The 19,709-nt window shown below is 41.8% G+C and overlaps 1 protein-coding gene across 2 annotated transcripts in view; it reads left to right on the top strand.

Moving 5' to 3' along the window:
• Window positions 1-19,709, top strand: part of Unc5d (unc-5 netrin receptor D) — a 530,429-nt gene that overhangs the window by 405,965 nt on the left and 104,755 nt on the right. For both annotated transcript variants that reach the window (XM_032919094.1, XM_032919093.1), the window contains exons 5-6: window positions 17,427-17,607; window positions 18,426-18,593. In XM_032919094.1, coding sequence (XP_032774985.1) covers window positions 17,427-17,607; window positions 18,426-18,593 — 349 coding nt within the window. The remainder of the gene's footprint in view (window positions 1-17,426; window positions 17,608-18,425; window positions 18,594-19,709) is intronic.

The raw sequence follows: 19,709 nt of genomic DNA on the forward strand, positions 1-19,709 counted from the left end.
GCAGAAAGACAGTCAGTTCGAAGCCAGCCTAGGCTATATAGTAAGACCCTATTTCAAAATACAAACTTAAAAGAGACCTGACTTGTAAATTCTGGCATTCGTTTCTGCTTAACTACGAGGCAACACTGTCCACCCTGAGTCGCTTCAACCAAAAGATGATTCCAGACTTCCTCGGGGATGTGCTAGTATAGAGTGTCCATTGCCCATTTCCGCTGACTGAACTGAAGAAACCTCTTGTGGGGACAAAAGAACACACACACCCTGGGCTGCCATTGGTCCCAATCTTGGTTTAGCCAAATCAGTGGTAGCATTTCTCTTCTGATTTCATGGTGGCTTAGTTTCCTCAGGAGGAATGTCTGTGTTTGTCAGGTTTAGAGAAAGACAAGAACATGAAAGGTGACGCTCAAGTATTGTAGCATCTGCATCTTTCCTTCCTGCCTGACCCCTGGGTTAGTGCCCCTCCAGGACTGGATGGGAAACCCTGGAGGAATCTATCTACTGCGCATGGTAAAGACACCGGCCGCCATCAACTAAGGGACCAGCTGTGTAACTGGATTCCACAGCATCTTTCCGCTTCCCCGCCAACTATCAGTCACGGAAGAAGCCAGTATCATTTGATAAACAAGTAACTAAAACGGTATCTGCGAGGTTGACTTCTCATCTCTCACTCTGCGGGTTTCTTGTCTGGGATCCATTAGAGAAGACCGCATCTCTCCTAGCATATAGTCTCTATCCTCTTTCCCAGTGGAGCTTCCCTGCAGCCACTCCAGCACCTCTGGCCAAGGGTGTAGCATCATTATGTCAACGTCATCTTCCCGTGGGCTCAGATGGTGGATTCTGTTTCTGGGGCTGATTGATCTCCCGAGTGCATGTCAAGTTCAGCATGTCTGCTGTATGAAACATATAGGACACCTGCTTCCTTATACCTCTTACATTTCTCCATATCAAACGGGCACAGAGCATAAAGCCTATAAAAACTATGCCTGGCTTTTTTAGAGTGATTTCAGTGAAATCTGGTCCTCTGCAAGATGTAGGTTTGACACCGCATCCGCAGTTCATCTTACGGGCCAGTCTAGACTGGCAGACCCATGACTTCCTGATATTGCAGCAGTTCCTGAAGCAGCTAATGCCCTCTGGTGATACTGCATTTCTGTCGGTGTTAGTCAGGATTGCAGGCATATATATGGTTCTGAGAGTGCACAAGCATACGCAGCCTAGGATTTGCATAAAAATATGAGTGTTGTTGAGAGGCGAGTCTTGGTTTAAACCAAAATGTAGGAATAGGGAAAGCACAGGACATTGCAACTCCTGGACATGAGGAGGCGAGCCAGATGCAGAACTCAGAGCAGGTAAATAGCAGGCCTGGCTGCGGAGTACATTCATCATACTTCCACTAATGCTTCGGCGCAAACAAGTCCAGGATAAAAATAACTGCTCCAAAATGGAAAAGAAACCATAAACGGTCAATCTGCAGTTGTGAGCTTGCTGGAGAGGCCAAGCTTTTTTCCATGCATTCCTAAGGGAATCCTTAGAGAAACTGCTTAGGACCAGCAGCATGTGCAAATCCACTAAAGGTAGATGTAAGTCAAGGCTTCTTTCTGCTCAATGCCAGACACATCACTCAAGCTGGAGAGTCACTGACACCTTCTCCATCCTAGACAGCCCAATGCCAGGTAGAAAATCATTATCTGATCTTTTAGCACTTCCTGGCCAAGTATTCTTTCTGACCTTATCTCCATTAGGAGAACTCTGAAAACAGATCCAATCAGCTCACATTTCTGCAGTGGTAGGTACCAGACCGATTGGCACATTGATTGCGCTGGCCGCCCGGTCCATTTGATGGTTTAAGCCTTTTGTTCTTGAGCTAATGCAAGTGTAACTGGCGAGCTAAAACTCCACTGGGAAACAGAAAAGGGATCCCTTCTCAGTGTTCCAGTCTGCAAGTATGGCACACTGAATGCTGGGGGTGATACTGACGAGGGAGGGGTGCACGTGCGATAGCAGATACGTGTAAAGGTAAGGGAGAGAGGGGGAGGGCAGAAGAGAATGGTTTCCATTGAAAAAGAAGAACGAATTCAGTCATAACTATTCTACCATTCAAGGTCCTTATTAACCCGGGTATAAGGCACCTATTTGAATGATGAAAAGAACCCTTGAGTGATCATCTATTTGGATGTACCCTGTTTGCACCAGAACATGTAGATGAGAGGTGGTTAGTTTGAAAATACAGGTTAGAAGGCCTCCTGGTGTTTTCTTTCTTTCTTTAAGAAGATTGCGGCTTTTAAGTAGGAAAGAACAGGCCATAAGCAAATGCTTCCTGAGTACCAGCAGCCAGCAGGTTGACCTTCTTTATGTGAAAGCAACTCAGGTGCTATCTCCCATCTAGAGAGGGTGATTGCCGGGTCCAGGGTGCTGACATTCCTGATGCGATACTTCTGACGTTTCTGTACTCCGCTTATTGACCACAATGGAGAAATCAGATATAGTTAAAGGGCAGAATAGCCTCATCTTCACTCAAAAACTGCAGAGTTATTTTATAGTTTGACCTATAAGATTGCTGCCTGTCACCTGAAATATACAAACACTGTTTTCAAGGACAACTTCTATAGTCCTAATATATGCGTTTTATTCTTCAAACCGAGAGCCCCGCTCACTGTGAATTTTCTCCAAAATAGAAATTAAAAGGGAAGGAGGGGGAATGTGGCGTAGAGGCTGTTGAAAAATCTAATTTTCAGGAACTTTTTTTTTAAGAAAGACAATCAGGAAGGCAATTTAGTTTATTTTTTAAACATTCCCAGTAGGGTTGTGAAGCCTGAATAGCAGCTCCGAGATAGTTCATAAAGAGCAAAATGCAAAGAGAAGCTGGGGGTAAACTGGATGAAAACAAATAGGAAAACATCCACTTTAATCGACCAGGCTGATTAAAGCGAGAAAGGGAGATACCGACCCAGAGGGAAGACAGGTTACATCTACAGAGTCACCTCTTTGCTGATCCCTCTTGGAATGTTCGCAACCCATGGAACAACCTGTGTCACTTATACAGTAAACCCAGAAATGGAAAGCTCAGTCCTGCTAATGAAATTGCATGGTCAACTGACGTGTGAATGACCTGTGGAAGCAATGTGGGTTCACCGCATTTCCTCCACAGACGCAGAGCCCATTGTTCTGACGGGCCTCATTGTGCCTGATTGATTTTGCAAAACTCAAGCAGTCATGCAAGAATACCTATAAATATAAAACTCCGTGTGGGACAGTCACTTGGCCTTCTAGTCTACCAGTGGGTTATTTTTTGGTTTGTGCATTCGTTTAAGGAACAAAAGCACAAGCTATATAAGATAATTTGTTTACTATGTTTACAGGCTAGGATTAGTAGAAGTATTTTTCCAAACTTGGGACCGTGTATTTGTTGGTATAACGAAAGTGGCCTTTAATCCGCTAATAAAAGAACGTAGAAAATAGGACAGGCAAGATGATACTGAAGGAGCAAATCTCTTAGAAACCCTCCTGCCTTAAAGCAACAGATCTGTAATTCCTATGTTGAATGACCCTCTGGTGCCTACTGTATATCCTGCTTCAGTGACATTGCCAGTGTGGTTCTAAGTTGGGAGTCCATCTTGGAAGCCTTGTATGTAAGCTATTATGGCAGAAGGGTGAAGACCGGAAAAACACAGCACAGGAAACTAAGTACCCTGATCTAGGACTAAGAAGTTACTTCTCTTGATAGTGTGTACCAACCTGCAAAGGGGCCCACAAGCATGCTGCCATTCGTGTACTACAGAAAGCCAGAGGCATTTTTATGAAAACCTTAGGCAGAAAATTACTACAATCTATGACCTACTAAGAGGAAAATTACACTCCTGAAAAGTTTTGAAACAGCAGTTGATGAATTGCTTTCTAGAAATTTGTGTGAGTGTGCTTAAATGTGGGGATAAAAGGAATGAGCTTTCTGTTCTGCTTTTCCACTCTATTGTCTGGTGGAGATGACCTCTTTAATTAAATAGACATTGTTCTTTCTAATGGCTACATTCTATTCCACGGAGCAAGCATGACAGAAATGAACTAATTGGTTGACAAAAATTAGGATGTTTTCACTTATTTTGATATTACTATCAACATCGTGATTAGCATCATAGCATATCATACATCTCTTGTTGGTAACAATTGTTCTACTGGAAATAGTAAGGTTATACAGATTTTTCTAAGCGTCCTTGGTTCTTGTAAAACTTGCAAGGTCATTTAATGCATGGAACATACGAGTACAAACTGTCTCAGTTGAATGTCTTGTCATTATAACATACCTGAGTGTAGCACGTTAGAGAAGAAAGGTTTTGGTTTGGCTTATAGTTCAAGGGGACGTCGATTGTGGCAACTGATCAAATTGTCCTCACAATCAGCAACAAAAGTGAGAAGAACCCTTTTGCTCACCTGGTCTTTTAGTTGTTATTTGGCTCAGGACTCCAGATCCCGGGGTGGTATGGTCCACAATAAAGATAGCTCTTCTCACCTTAATTTAGCTAGTATAAATAATCCCTTATGGGCATGCCTAGAGTCTAACCCCACCTGAGTAACCTATCATAGTCTTGCCCAGAGACTAGTTAATTCTGGACCCTGTCAAATTGACACTATTAACCATCATACAGAATATTATCAGCGAAGAATGGATCTTTTATTGCTTTATACATTTGTTGACTTGAATGGATAAAAATATTTGCTATTTTATGAGCTAAAATATGTTATTTTTCTGTTCATTATTGCTTGGATAACTTCTCATACTTACTTTTGCGTTTGACAAATATCCTGTTCAAGCACACAGATCAATTTAAATGTCAATTTATTATTGATTTTTAGGATGCTTTTTGTATGTTAAAGACAAGCCTGATAGTTCAACCCATCTTTTTAAATACAGTTCAACTTTTGATTCTCTCCTTCTGAAATCCCATGACAAGTGAGGAGTATTTCTGTGACTTCTGTCTGGGCAGCTCTATTCTGATCTAGGTTTTGTCCTGTAGACAGATCCTAAGTTCATCACCATAGTTTCTCCCCTGGATTGCTGTCACATTCTGCTGGTGATCTCTCTGCTGGAGTCCCTCTGTTCCTCTTCTTTAAGAATATGTAAACACATATCAGTCCATAAAATATGTGAAATATCAGTGTCTTCACATTGTTCACTTACCCTATGATCTGACCTACACTCACAATTATTTTGGGTCCATAATTCTTTTAAACAATAAGATAATCACGTTAATTTCAAAAGAAATAGCTTGTCTCATGAATCTGTGATCTTGGAAGTTTCTCTCCAGCTTTTTTTTTCTTTACTTGTTGGGCACAATAGATAATTAAATTAAATTGCATTTTTAGCTATACAATATGAATACATAATCTGTTGCTGGCTGTACAAAGCATTTGTCAGTCTATCACACCCGTGTCTGATCATGAATAGTTGGCAGGTCCCTGGGTTTGTCTGCCCTAGGAATTCTCATGAAACAAGGATTGGGAGCTACAGAGTTCCACCACTCCAAGAAAGCAGGGCAAGGAGTCACATGGGATTTCTGTTTAGAGCCAGTAACAACTGGATGAACACAGCACTACAGAGCTGTTTGTAATCTGTTTCCGGAGAGAACACCAGAGGTGACATGGACTCCTGTCTAAACCTTAATGTAAGTGAGATCTTTTGGTTAGCATGTAGTTTCTTCTTTAATGGTAACTGCATATACTGGTAGAAAACAAACTTGTGTAGAATGTATAGTAATCAAAAGAATGGAGAATGAGTGAGTGTGGAGCCTGTCCCTCTTTAAGTGCCATTAACTCAGAGACACATGGCTTCAGAGAGGTGCCCTTTGTTGCTTTCACTGTGGTAATGCTGTGAGCTGGCCTCCGTAATTAGATAAAACTCCAAACTGTGTTAATTTAGCCTTCGCTACCCATTATTCGGAGCCGAGCTAATCCATGCCTTTTGCTCATAGATCACTGTCAGATTGTACTTTCACTGTAGCTGAGGGGAAGGGTGTATTTAGAATCATCTTGATTTAACATGGAGTAGGATGTGTGTTTTCTGAGCCCTTCTGGATGGATTATATAATAGGAAGAACAACAATGTCAACCAACCAGATCCCCCAGAGCTCCCAGGAACTAAACCACCAACCAAAGAGTACACATGGAGGCACCCAAGGCTCCAGCTACATATGTAGCAGAGGATGGCCTTACCTGGCATCACTGGGAGGGTAACCCCTTGGTCTGGTGGAGGCTCTATAACCCAGGATAGGGGGATGCTTGGGCACTGAGGCAGGAGGGAGTGGGTGGGTGAGGGAACACCTTCATAGAGGCAGGGGGAGGGGGAGGAGATAGATGTCTTGTGGAGGGAAACTGGGAAGGGGAGATAACATTTGAAATGTAGATAAATAAAATAATCCATTTAGAAAACGAGAAAAGAGGACTCTTAGTTTGCTTCCTCTCACCTGAAAGCCATTGACAAACCTGAGATGATGAAAGAGCTGTGAATGGAGTCAGAGGACCTCCTCCCTCTGAATGGCAGCCCCGTATTCACCCCAGTTAATGCTTTCTAAAGAAAGGTACACCTTGCTGTAAACCAGTCTATTTTCTTGTCCTTGTGACAAACCACCAAAAAAGAAGCCGAGCTGAAAGTTTTTTCCTTTCTAGCTAGGCCGATTTAGCTGTGGGAGTGCTAGGGCTTCAGGCCATAGGAGCTTGCAGGGTAGTTTGTTCATATCTCTGCAGATGCTGAAGTAGAGCTCTCAACTGGCAAGCCAGATTGGAACCCTCAAAGGCTGCCTCCTAGCTCACTCTGTCTGCCAGTAAGGTACCATGTTTAAATGGCCTCCCAACCTCAGCTGAGGACGGAGTATTCAAACACGGCAGTCTGTGGAGGATAGTGCACATTCAAACCATAACATCACTTACAGTATTAGGGAGTAGAGATTAGCAGCTCTGGAGGCAGTGGGGATGTAGTAGAATGTAGATGTAGTAGAATGTATCTGTACAGATGACAGGGAACCCAGGGCGAATTAGTAAAGACAAGATCCACCATATTGGGCAATGCGGCAGACAAACAATGGTGGCCTGAACTTCGCTTGCAAGCATCTCTTGATTACAGCCTCCCCTGATCTTCGATCTTCTATTTATAGTGCATCTGCATGATGCTCTTCTTTCCTCAGACCGTCATTCTTGTGAGCACTTTTCATTAAAGCAAACGCGTTTCATTCCCCGCTCAAGATAATTAACCATCTCAGTGAGCAGCAGATGAGCATGGGCCCTGTCCCAAGGACCATTTGCTTGGAAGATAAAGATTTTAAATTGCACAAAGCCATGCCCAACTTTGTACCTGAAACCAGGAAGCGAAAGAACAAAGGACAGGAGTCACAGTCCATGACAATACATTTCACAATTGGCTCAGGCTTCTATGGCTCCTGTCCATCTTTCTGAGCATCCACGAGTGTACTCTGGCTGAGCTCCTTAAGTCCCTGTCACTTGTCTGGGGCTGCCTCTGTGGACTGACAATGAAAATGTATTCCTACTTCCTTTGGTGCTGCCTAATCAGGTACATAAAGCTAAACAGAAGAAACTGAAATATAGGTGGCTTTAGAAAAATCAATCTGCCAAGACTGTAAGGAAAGACACACACACACACACACACACACACACACACACACACACACACACACACACACACACACACTGTGAACCAGTAGCATTGTGGAAAATAACTTGGACAGATGTCCTTGTGAGCTAGGTAATGTCCTAACCCACATGCACATGTGACAGAGCAAGTGATGGTCTCAACCAATCTTTAAGGATCGTGTGTTTCATCCTGAGCACAAGATTGTCCCTAGGAAGATTGCCCAGTCCCAGCTAAGATGTATGCAACGATAGGACATCAGAGTATAGAAAATATTAGAAAGCAGTGCTTCAGGTGACCACTAGGAAGCCAAAGAAAATGGCAAATGCTTCATAGTACACAAAACATTTAAAGACTTCTGATCCATGCATGCAGCCTTGAAAATACATAAAGTATATAAAATACAAAGAAAGGCTCCTTTAGGGTTGCTGTAAGGTTCAAGCAAGATAAGGAACACATCAGATTTCGAGGACAAATACATTAAGAACCTATGATGTTTTCTTCTGATTTTTAATGGCCTCAAAATAGCTGCCACCTCTTCGGAAGCATGTTTCTGTCTGGTACAATGGAAAGGACAGAATGTGTTCTTACCCATGGCTTAGATACAGTTGGTCTATGTCAATACTTTAAGACTCTGGTCTAGATCAACATAAAAAAAATTTCATGGGCTACTTGCTCCATTCATTTCTGCTCATTGCCAAGAAGCAAAATAAAACAGCAGATACCTTGGAGAGGGCAAGTATTGCTATTCTTGACACATACTAGATCTAGTAAAATGTCCTTGCGTCATAGTAATTCAGCTTACTTTCTAGACAGCCCGCCATGTTGGTGTAGCATGGGTAGGATATGGGCATCCGAACGTTCTTTTTATTTTGTTCCATTCTGTTTCACCCTTCTTTCTCTTTTTAAAATTTTGACAGTTTCACACGTATGTATATTTTAATTATAATCACTCCCACTAGCCTCTGTTCTTCCTCTCCATCTCCCAGAACCCTTTTCTCCAAATAGTCTTCAGTAGCCACACAACTGAGTAAATGACATCCCCTCCTATAGTCAGAAGCTCTGCAGAAAAGCATGGCACCTCATGAGTACCTCCTCTGACCATGTTGGAGCACTGAAGGCCTCACGATTGGATAAGTGCCCATTTGCTGCTGTATGTTCAATGACCATGTTCTACTCGCTAGGCAGTGTTACATAGCATATCTCCTTATCCTCCTTATCCTGTTATAATTTGTCCTCTCTTCCATGCTCCTTTGCTTGTGTAAGGAGAGAGACACAAGTCCTGTTTGGGGCTAAATATTCAACAGTCACTTGTTCTGCATACTTTGATCAGATAAGGATCTCTGTATTAATCCTTCTTTGCCCCAGGCTGAGAGTAGCATTAGTCTGTGGACATAAACATAAATATTTAGAAGGAATTTTAGACTTAGAACTATTTAGAGAAACAATGATTATTTGGCACATACCTTCAATCCCAGCACCTGGAAGACAAAAGCAAGAGGTATGTGAGTTCAAAGCCAGTTTGAGGTACATAATGAGACCCTATGTCAAAACACAAAGCACAAGGGGTAGCTTAATGGTGAAGCATCTGCCTTGTTCATGCAAGATCATTAGATAGCTCCTTGACACCACATACAGACACACAAAGACACACAGAAACACATACACAAATATACACATACACACAGACACACAGGTACACACAGACACATACACACATGCTTGCACACAATGACAAACAAACACAGATGTATGCATGTACAAACACACCTCTCTCCCTCCCTCCCCTCTCCCTCCCTCCCTATCTCTCCCTCCCTCCCTATCTCTCCCTCCTTCCCTATCTCTCCCTTCCTCCCTCTCTCCCCTCTCTTTCTCCTCTCTCTCTCTCCCTCTCTCCCTCCCTCTCTCCTTCTCTCTCTCCTCTCTCCCTCTCTCTCTCTCCCTCTCTCTTTCTCTCTCTCTCTCTCTCCCTCCTTCCCTCCCTCCCTTTCTCCCTCTCCCTTTCTCCCTCTCCCTTTCTCCCTCCTTCTCCCCCCCCTTGTACTTAAATGAGTAGCACATGGTCGGTCAGTACCCAAGCAAGACAAGATGTTATTGGAATCAGACTAGGAATATCCATTAGACCACAATTCACAGTGTGACTTAAAGTGTGTTTATTGACTAGACCAACGTCCTATGGTGAGAAAATGCAATAGCGATCTCCTTGTTTCCTATATGCCATGCCTTTACTTCTGCTGGTCCTGTTGTCTCCACCCCTTCCCTGGGTACACCTCATTAGCTGCTCAGGAGTTAAGATATGTTCTCCTTCTGTCTCTCTGTGGTACCAAGAAAATTCACTCATGCCTGTTTTTCATAACATGAAGAACTCACAGACAGGTTAGGAGGTTAGTAGGGCAGAAAGGGGCAGTGCTGGTAGTTGCTATGGTCTTCCAAGGTTTCCCTAATTCTACCCCACATACTCCTAAGTTTTCTTATCTCTATCCCTTAGTACTATCTTGTTCAGCCACTTTTAAACTGTAGTTGAAAGATCCATTTATTACTCTTTTTTAAGATTTATTTATTTATTATATATAAGTGCACCATAGCTGTCTTCAGACACACCAGAAGACAGCATCAGATCTCATTACCAATGGTTGTGAGCCACCATGTGGTTGCTAGGATTTGAACTCGGGACCTTTGGAAGAGCTGTCAGTGCTCTTAACCACTGAGCCATCTCTGTTTCCCCTACTTATTCCTCTTACATAGCTCACACCTTGAATAAATAACAAGACATGAAGGAACAGGTACCCATTTCAAAATACAAATGACTTCCCAAATATATTTAGGAGTAACTAAAACAACCCCCACTTCTATCTTGTATAGCTTGCTCATGACCAGTACCTAGAACATTCTTTTTTTCTTGATCTAATGTAAGATGCTAAATTGTTTGTGAAGGAGCTTGACAGCGAGCAGGGCAAAAAGAAAACTGTCACAGGTGATGAGTGGAAGAATTTTGAGACTTCTTAGATTACGTCTATTAAATATATGAACAATCCCATGTGATTATGAGTCTAACCAGTTCCAAGTAGGGACCTGGAAAAGTTCGCCTGGTAGATGGCATCAAGGAATGGTCCCTGTTGGCATTTTCTGAGGGAGGCACAGAAATATTTCCAGGTTGATACCACCTACAATTTAAAGGTTTAGGGTTCTGCCCAGAAATAGCCATCCTTCGCCAGTGGCTCCCCCTTCTTCTAGACTGAGTGCCTCTTGATTTCAGAACCAGATCAGCACCATTCCCATTCCATGCCTGAGAATTCTGACATGCTGTGAGATGACAGTGAGTAGTTACAATTTGCACATGTCCATCCATGGCTGTGATGAGAAAAGGGGCACAGTGAATGACAGTTAACAATGCAGTCCATCCAAGGACTGCAGGTTACCCAGATTTCAGATTAGATATTTTCCCACAAAGCATCCTTCTTCCACTATCCAAAGACACATCCCTCCATCTGACTGTATATCACAGTACCTACGGGTAAGGAAATCACATATACTCCCCGCTACATCCAATGGCAAATCAACGCTCTGGCAAGGAATCTAATTGTCTTCAATGATCTGTGTTTCCAGATTTGTTTATAAACTGGAAAAATCGACAAATTGCGGACCATCTGTACATAACTCTATGCTAATGAATGCAGGCATCCTGCAGACCCATAGGCTCATTACCTCCCAAGTAACCAGTTTCTTCACATATTCCTAAGCAAGACGGTTGATCTGAAGCAAGGAAGCAGAAATCAGATGAAGAATTATTTCTCTGCAGGGTGAGAGCCAGATGCCTACAACTTTTGGAAATGTTAAGCCTCTTATGACCTGCCAGCAGGATGCCATAGAGAACAGTGATACAAATGCCTGTAAGCCTCAGGTATCAATGTATTGATGCCACATTGCTAAATGGAAATTTTGTATCCCCTCTTTAAGAGCCAATGTAGAAACTTCCAGCTAGGCCAACCTTTCATAAGGAATTTCTAGAATCACAGTACTATGTAGAGGTTCCTATGCTCTGTGATGTTCTCTGTCACTTCCATGAGAAAGCACAGCCAACAGCAAGTCATCGACATGCTAAGACACACAGAGTCCAGGGAGCCCAGGGCGAGGGGATAACTGTCATCAGAGGACATTGAGCTCCTCTGTTGTGATACTGGCTACAGAGCTCAGGTTGGGCATTGCACCTTGGATTTTCAAAGAAGAGGGACTAAACTGTATCTGGTGGTAATACATGCTCTGCCATGGGGCTCCTGCAAGAAATGCCTGGCTCTGTTTTTTCTCAAGGTGAAGATAGTCAGACCCTGAGCAGCAAGGACTCATTTGCACAGGCCTCTTCCTCTACATTTTTCCTCAGCTGGAGCTTATCCATAATTCCTGTCACGGAGGTTGTATACCCTGTAAGTCTGAACACCTCTCTACAATATATTAAAAGCTAGAGATTTTTAAAGCAAAAATGAATTTTTTGTATTTGTTATTCTATTAACACTTATTTTTTAAAGAAAGACCAATGTTACCAGCAAAAGTGAGAAGATAAAAGGAGGCTTAAAGGGACACTTTTTTTTTTTAAAGAAAAAATGAGAGTGAGTTCATCTCTGTGTGAAAATGGAGTAGTCTTTTAATACACAGGGCAGTGCGTCTGTATCTTGTACCCAGCACCGTGACGCTAATTTATGTCGCCTCCTTAGCACCAGGACAGCAAAGTTTGCAACTGAAGAATATAAATCTCTCTGTGTCTCTGTCTCTCTCTCTCGCTCTGTGTGTGTGTATGTGTGTGAACGTATGTGTATGTCTTATTATACTTGTGTACATTAGGAGCACATAAATAATCAAAAATGTTTTAGAGTTTCTCTAAGTGACAAAAAAAACATAAATCTAAGTGCAATATGTCAATTCTGTAAGCCCAGAAAAATAGTAAACTGATTACCTCCTAAAGATCCTGCCATCGATTAAATGGATAAACTATTAGGTTACTAGAAGAGGTCCTACTGTTAGGAATGCACATACATATTGACTATTTTACAGACACAGATGGATGGACTGAAGTCACAGCACCATGACCACCCAGTGTAAGAGAAGGCTTATGCACACTTAGAGCATATGTACACAACTGTGTATAGCTAAGTTGGTGGAAACCTTGGTGTGGCCAGTGTCTATGATGGCTCATACTGTGCATGTTGCATCTCTGGGAGCTCTGTTGCCACGTATACAGCAGCATGAGAATACTCTCCCTTGTGGCACAAAGACAGTAGGTTCAAGAATGGCCTCTTGCCTGGAGAAATGGGGCTCCAAATCTCCTGCTGAGAATCCCTTCTTCCTAGGGCCATCTCAGGATCTTCCATCCTTTATCAAGTATTCATTTCGGGTTTTCAGATGAGCTTTGAATTGAAGAAACATTCCCTGGCTAAGTATAAAGTTGAAAACTGTGATGCTACATGATAAATAAAAGGGATGCTTTAAAACCAAGGTGATTTTTTTTTCACATTGAAAATACTTTTCCTCAAATGTGGCACAACTATTAGTATTAAACTCACATAACCTCTCTAAGATCTTCAATATGCCTATAGTGCATCTCTGATCTTTTTAAGCATATGTGTGTTTGTGACAGGGTTTTTTGTTTTACAAATCTGTAACACTAAATATGTAGTTTTGTTTTTGTTTTCATATTCGTTTTAATGTCTGTATAATGCTGAATTAAGTTACTGGGTCGGGATGGGTTTTCAAGTTGCATTAGTTGGCATAATTTCCTTCCCTCCTTTCTCCCTTACTGCCTTCTTGCCCTCATCCTTCCTTATTATCTTACTTTGTCTAACAAAATTAACTCACTGAGATCAAATTTTTATTTTCATTCCTGTGTTGGTTAGTTTTATGCCCACTTGACATAAACTAGAATCATTTGGAGAGAGGAACTCTCAATGGACAAAATGCTTCCAAAAGACTGACCTATATGGAATTCTGTTGGATATTTTATTGATTGGCTGGTTGGCAGGTATTTGGCTGATTGATTGATTGATTGATTGATTGACTGATTGATGAGGGAGTGCCAAGTCCATTGTGGCTAATGCTGACTCTGGAAAAGTGATGTTGAGTGGTTTAACAAAGCAGACTGAAAGCCAAACATCAAGCTGCATGCCTATAGTCTCAGCACTTGGGAGGCAGAGGTGGGATGATCTCTGTGAGTTCAAGTCCTGCCTTGTCTACATATGGAATTCCAAAATAGCCAGTGCTATGTACATAGACCCTGTCTTTAAAAAGAGATTAAAAAGTATTAATATTTTTAGTATTACCCAATAGAGACACATTCGAGGTAAAATTAGAGCAAAAATGGAGTGAAGGGGACTTTTTGTTTAGAAGCAGGGCTAGGTGAGACGTCTCAAAGAATTTCAAGTAAATGGGACCATGGGTGCCTCAGTGAAAGGCCTCTACATCAAGAATCTGAAATAGGAAGAATTTACCTTGAATTTCTAGGAAAGGATAAGGTCTAATCTTACTAGAGAGGAGCAGGTGAGGTAAGGTATGACTGGAAGATCTGACATAAGGGGCATATAGAAGGCAAACCACAAAAGGGTTCCTTTATCTAGAGAAGAACTACTAACATTGAAAAATTTCTAACTGAAATGTGACAATATCGGATCTTTGAGAAAAATCTAGTATAGAGGCAGGAATGGGAGTAACAGGTAGACCAGTTAGCTGTTGCTACAGAAATTCCAGAGACAACTGGGGGAGGAATAAGTAGAAGGTAAATTGCCTTACAGTGTGGTCCCAGTGAAAGCCAAAAAGTCACAAAGGAAAGACTGTATTTGGTGGTTTGGGAAGGTCAGTATTTTTTTCTTGATATTTTTCTTTGTTTGTTGGCTTATTTTTGTTCCTTGTTTTGTTTTCTGAGAAAAGTTTGTGTGTGCATGTGCTCACATGTATGAAAGGAATCAAGAGAATCTACCTGTCATCACCTGCCTAAAACTGAGGTTACAAGCATTTACCCTCACACTGTCTGTCTGTCTGTCTGTTTGTTTGTTTTAGGTGGGTTCTGGAGACAGAACTTAGGTCCTTAAGCTTACATACAACGCAAACTACTTACCGAATTATCTTCATAGTCTAGGAAAATTACATTATCATTTAAGTTTCTACTAGTGATATAGAATACATACTTAATTGTCATGTGCACTTTGATGTTATTGCTGTAATGAACTATTTATTCATCTGTATACCATGTTTATAGGGTAAATGTTGATCAAGATAAAGGAAGTTTCAGCTTATTTACATTATTTTCCATATATATATATATATATATATATATATATATATATTACAGTTGGCCTATTTCATAGGTGTTGTTTTGTTGTTCTTTCTTTAGATTTTCAGTCTGGAAATAGGTCTGTACATGGTGACTAATGCTTTGAATTTTCAGAGCTAAGACCTGCCTTGATTCAAAGGCTCTGGGACTCTTGGATTCAGTCTCCAGGACCACTGACCACAGGACTCTGTACTCTAAAACTGAATTGCTTATAGACAGTCACTGTGTTTTCTGTCTGTACACCATCTTTGTAAAAAGAATATGAAACCAGAGGACAACATAAAGGAAGGGCTTTATAAGCACTGCCAATAGCAAAGCTCAGGAATTAACTCTTTAACAGGCACTTAACAGCAGAATTTTTGAGCAGAGAGAGTGGAGGCAGAGCTCACAGACATGCTCATTGACCATCTTCTTATTTGCAATGACTTAGGAGTGAGAACAATTTAAAAATCACTGATTCTGTTCACCCTGAATGGGGCTTTCATCTCAGAGGTTGGTGACAATGTTACTTTGGTCTCAACTTTTGTTGAGATTTTCTTTCTTTTGTACGTCTTGCCATTCAAAGTAAGACCTTGGAAGACTGTTGCCCTTTCAATTTGGGAAAATGGATTTACTGAGTCCTCAGTACAATCTCTGATGCTCAATTGTATGTGTATTACTTGTCATATGGATAACTAAATAACTTGGAAATCTACTATGACAGTAAAAACAAAGATACTGTGTTATAGACTAATATTCAGACATGTTGTAAAGTGGGCTTCTCTGCACTGTATTGGTTAATAGAGCCATACTCCTTGGCCTGTATGATTAATAATTGGTGCCTCTCCAGGACAGACCAGCATATCTTCAGGGATTCTTAGGGTTGGTAATGTGATGTACTTCTTACCTCTTGATGTGTGTAACTCTGAGTTGCAGCTCTTTATTCATTCCTCTAGGGCTCCAAGCTCTCTTCTTTTGGCATTTGGTATTGTTTTCCTTTCTCAAATTGCTGCCTTGTTGGGTTAATTTGAGATGATGATAATGTTGATATCTGAACACTCATGAATGGGCAGTACTTGTGGAAAATATTGCTGAAGACCATGATTGCATTTTTATCTGGTAAATGAATCCCTTTTCATAGAGACCAGCACATCTTGGCTGTGCCAAACTGGTTACAGGACAGATACAACTTACAACTAATAAATTTGAATATTTTAGGTTTAAAAACAAAATTAAATGAAGCATGTTATGGTAAAACCAGCTCTCAGTTAGCTATGCTAATAGTGAGCCAAGCATGGCAGAATGTCTCCTGTGCAAAATGTTCTCTGCGATCTTGTTAGTATACTTACTGCCATTGGTGGAGTGACCAGAATGATCTCACGCACATGGGGAAGAGGGAAGTGGAGGGAAGAGAGAAAGGCAGATAGGGATAGGGAGGGAAAGAGAATGAAGGGAGGGATATGGAGAGAGAGAGAGAGAGAGAGAGAGAGAGAGAGAGAGAGAGAATGAATGAATATGGTCTCCAACTCTTGGGAATCTTGATTCAATGATAAATTATAGTTTTCATACATCTATCAGAATATGTTGATAACCTGAACTAAATGTTATGTGTGTCTATGCTATCACAAAACTAAAAGGCATGGTTAAACCATGGGAGACTATCATTCTTAATAACCTAGGAACTAGGTGCGGTATACCTCCATTGGCGGGGGGGGATAGTAAATGGGGGACTTCTACCTCTATCTCATGTGTCCCAGGAAGTAAGAGTTGAATAACAATAGAATCCAAGTGGAATTAAAAAGTGGAAAGTGTTTTCTCCAGAACATGCCAAGAGCAAACAAATCAGAGGTAGATGACGATGGGTCAGTGTGCTCCTTCCAAAGCCCAGATGGGCTCCATTGGACCTGTGGAGAAGTAGCAGCTGAGAAGGATGGATCTACAACTCTGGAGAATTCTGAGAGTTAAATGTTTGGTCCTATGTTGCTCCAACCTGCTTTACTTCAGCTTGTCCACATCATTGGGCTTCTATCAAGCATTGAATGAAAACATAATGACTTGAAACTTTGCCAAATGAAGTATTCTCTCAACACAAAGTACAAGTCCAAAATACATGTGTTGAGTCTTCTAAGTTACATTGCCCTTCTTTGAGACATCACATCATCATTGTCGTCATCATCGTCATTAGGTGGTTAATAACAAAAGAAAACGAGCTAATTGTAGTCCTTGGTGCTCTGTTAGATTTTGAGAAAATGGGTCAACATTATTAGGATATTTAAGGTTTTTTCCTACTTTCAGTTTATTAACTCGGGTGTTCATTTCCTAAATAGAGCCAGATTTACTCAGGAACCAGACAGGGTGTGGAAAACAAAGGAGCATGTTCACCACACTTCTGTGTGTTATATCCATTTCTCTCCCAGCACATCACAAGTCCACACCTGCTGTTCACAGAAGAGAGTTTATTCTTGTGATCACTTTGTAAATATCCTTTTATGCCTTCAGGTGGAATGGCTGAAAAATGAAGAGCCCATTGACTCCGAACAGGATGAGAACATTGACACCAGGGCTGACCATAACCTGATCATCAGGCAGGCCCGGCTCTCAGACTCGGGGAATTACACCTGTATGGCAGCCAACATCGTGGCCAAGAGGAGGAGCCTGTCAGCAACAGTGGTGGTCTACGGTAAGACCAGCCCAAAGGCCAGGGAGGGATAGGGAGGGCTAAAAGTCAGAGATAAAGAGAGCCATGTCCTGTTAAAACTTCCCAGGGCAAGAGCCCAGAGGCTCCTGGGTCCATTCACAGAGTACTGGCCAGCCTCAACACTCTGTCAGGTGAGAAAACATTCCTAACACTATTAATGTGTTTTCTGATCCATTTGATCTTGAGCTGTTGTGAGACAGCCAGTGGTAGTTTCAATTTCTCTTTCTCTTAAAAATGATAAAATGGTGAGGTTTTTTTTTTCATTTTCATTGACTTTATAATGGGAGAGCGTCATAGCGGGAAACTTAGGCTTCCCACCCTTTCAAACTACCAGTCAGTTCCTCTCCTACCAGATGCAATGCACAAAACCAAATATTGTTATTTGCTGATGATCTCAGGCATTGTATAAAAGGCAGTTCCCAACTACTTAAGTGAAGGCCTTTCTTTCCAGAATAGAAGAGCCATGGGGTTTATTTTTGAAGCACTTAAAAGTGATAGAAATTCAAATGCTGGCATTTTCTTCTTTTACTATACGGATGGTCAAGTACCTTAGAGATCTGCTGATGAGTTCTACTCATTTTTAATAGTTTCCTTCAACGCATACTCTCTTGGTTCCTCTTTCAGAAGAATAGAAGAACAGGGACCACTGTTGCCTCACAACAGAGCGAGTGGGACTCTGAACCATCTCTTCTTCCCCAGATACCTGACTCACAGTACCTGGCGCAGTGGCTTGCACATAGTAGGCCATCAATACAAACCTTTCTCCTTTTTTTTCTCCCCTCCCCATTTTTGTCTCTCAGTGAATGGAGGCTGGTCTTCCTGGACAGAGTGGTCAGCCTGCAATGTTCGCTGTGGTAGAGGATGGCAGAAACGTTCCCGGACCTGCACCAACCCCGCTCCTCTCAATGGTGGGGCCTTTTGTGAGGGAATGTCAGTGCAGAAAATAACCTGCACTGCTCTTTGTCCTGGTGAGATATACACAGATTCCCTTCTCCTTCTAATCCGCCAATGCTGTTAAGGTGCTGGGGAGCAACAATGTACACTTCCTTCTGAAGTCACCCTGGTCCCAGGTCTTAGACCGTTGCCTCTGTCCAAGGTGCTGATTCTGACTTCTTTGTACTGTAAAGAACATGGGTGAAACCCCTCTGCACAAGGCTTGTGATCGTGGCTTTGGTTGGACTAAGCTACCACCTTCTCCCCTTGACTTTCCCACTTGATGGCATGTATTTGAGTACAGTAACCAGGGATCGGGTGAGCTGCTTTCAAGCACAAAATAGCAGCCACCCAGAACTTGACCTTTTATCAAGGTTCAGGTTGGTAATGACTTGCAATAAAATTGGCAGATTGTCCACTGCAGTGGTGTGCATTTATGCCCGGCCTGCGCTTGTATTTCTTTCTGAGTAGTAGAAGATCTCATTTACTGGATGTGCATCCTATCAGTTCTTTTGTTAGCTCTTCCTGGCTGTAACCCAGTTGATACAATGGGAAGGTCATGGGGTCCAAGGTTGCTTTCTTCATGGAAAGCATGGCCTCCAGTAGAGAACATAACTGCTCCTGAGTTTCACATGCACCACATATGTTTAATTCCGAGAACTGTGTCCAGCGCCTCATAGCTTTAAAATTTCAGTTTGAATTTCTCTAGAAGCGAAGGTAAGACTCTGAGCCACCATGCGTTTCCAGAGTTTGATTGGTCCTTGAGTTTGATAAACATTTATTGAGCGCTTACTATGTGCCAGGTACTGTGCAGGGTGCTTGCATACATGCCATGCCATTTACCTCTCCATTGCGACTTTTATTGTCCCCAGATGACAGAACTGGCGGTAAATCAAAGCCATATGATTTACTTTCTCAGCTGGCAAGTTTGTAAAACCAAGACTAGGACTCGGAAATCTTTGATACAGATTCAATACTTTTTAAATTTTTTTCCTATTTTTTTTTTACTAATTGGTTTAGATTAAACCTTGTAGCTCTTAACCTACATAAGCATGGCGAAACTATTCCTAGGAGGTAATGGGGCAATTGCCTCAAACATCTGTCCTAGTCTCTTGGGTTGATATTTAATGGAATTAAGTTCAGTCTTCTCA

This window comes from Rattus rattus, chromosome 13 (assembly GCF_011064425.1).
Source record: "Rattus rattus isolate New Zealand chromosome 13, Rrattus_CSIRO_v1, whole genome shotgun sequence".
NCBI classification, from domain to species: Eukaryota; Metazoa; Chordata; class Mammalia; order Rodentia; family Muridae; genus Rattus; species Rattus rattus.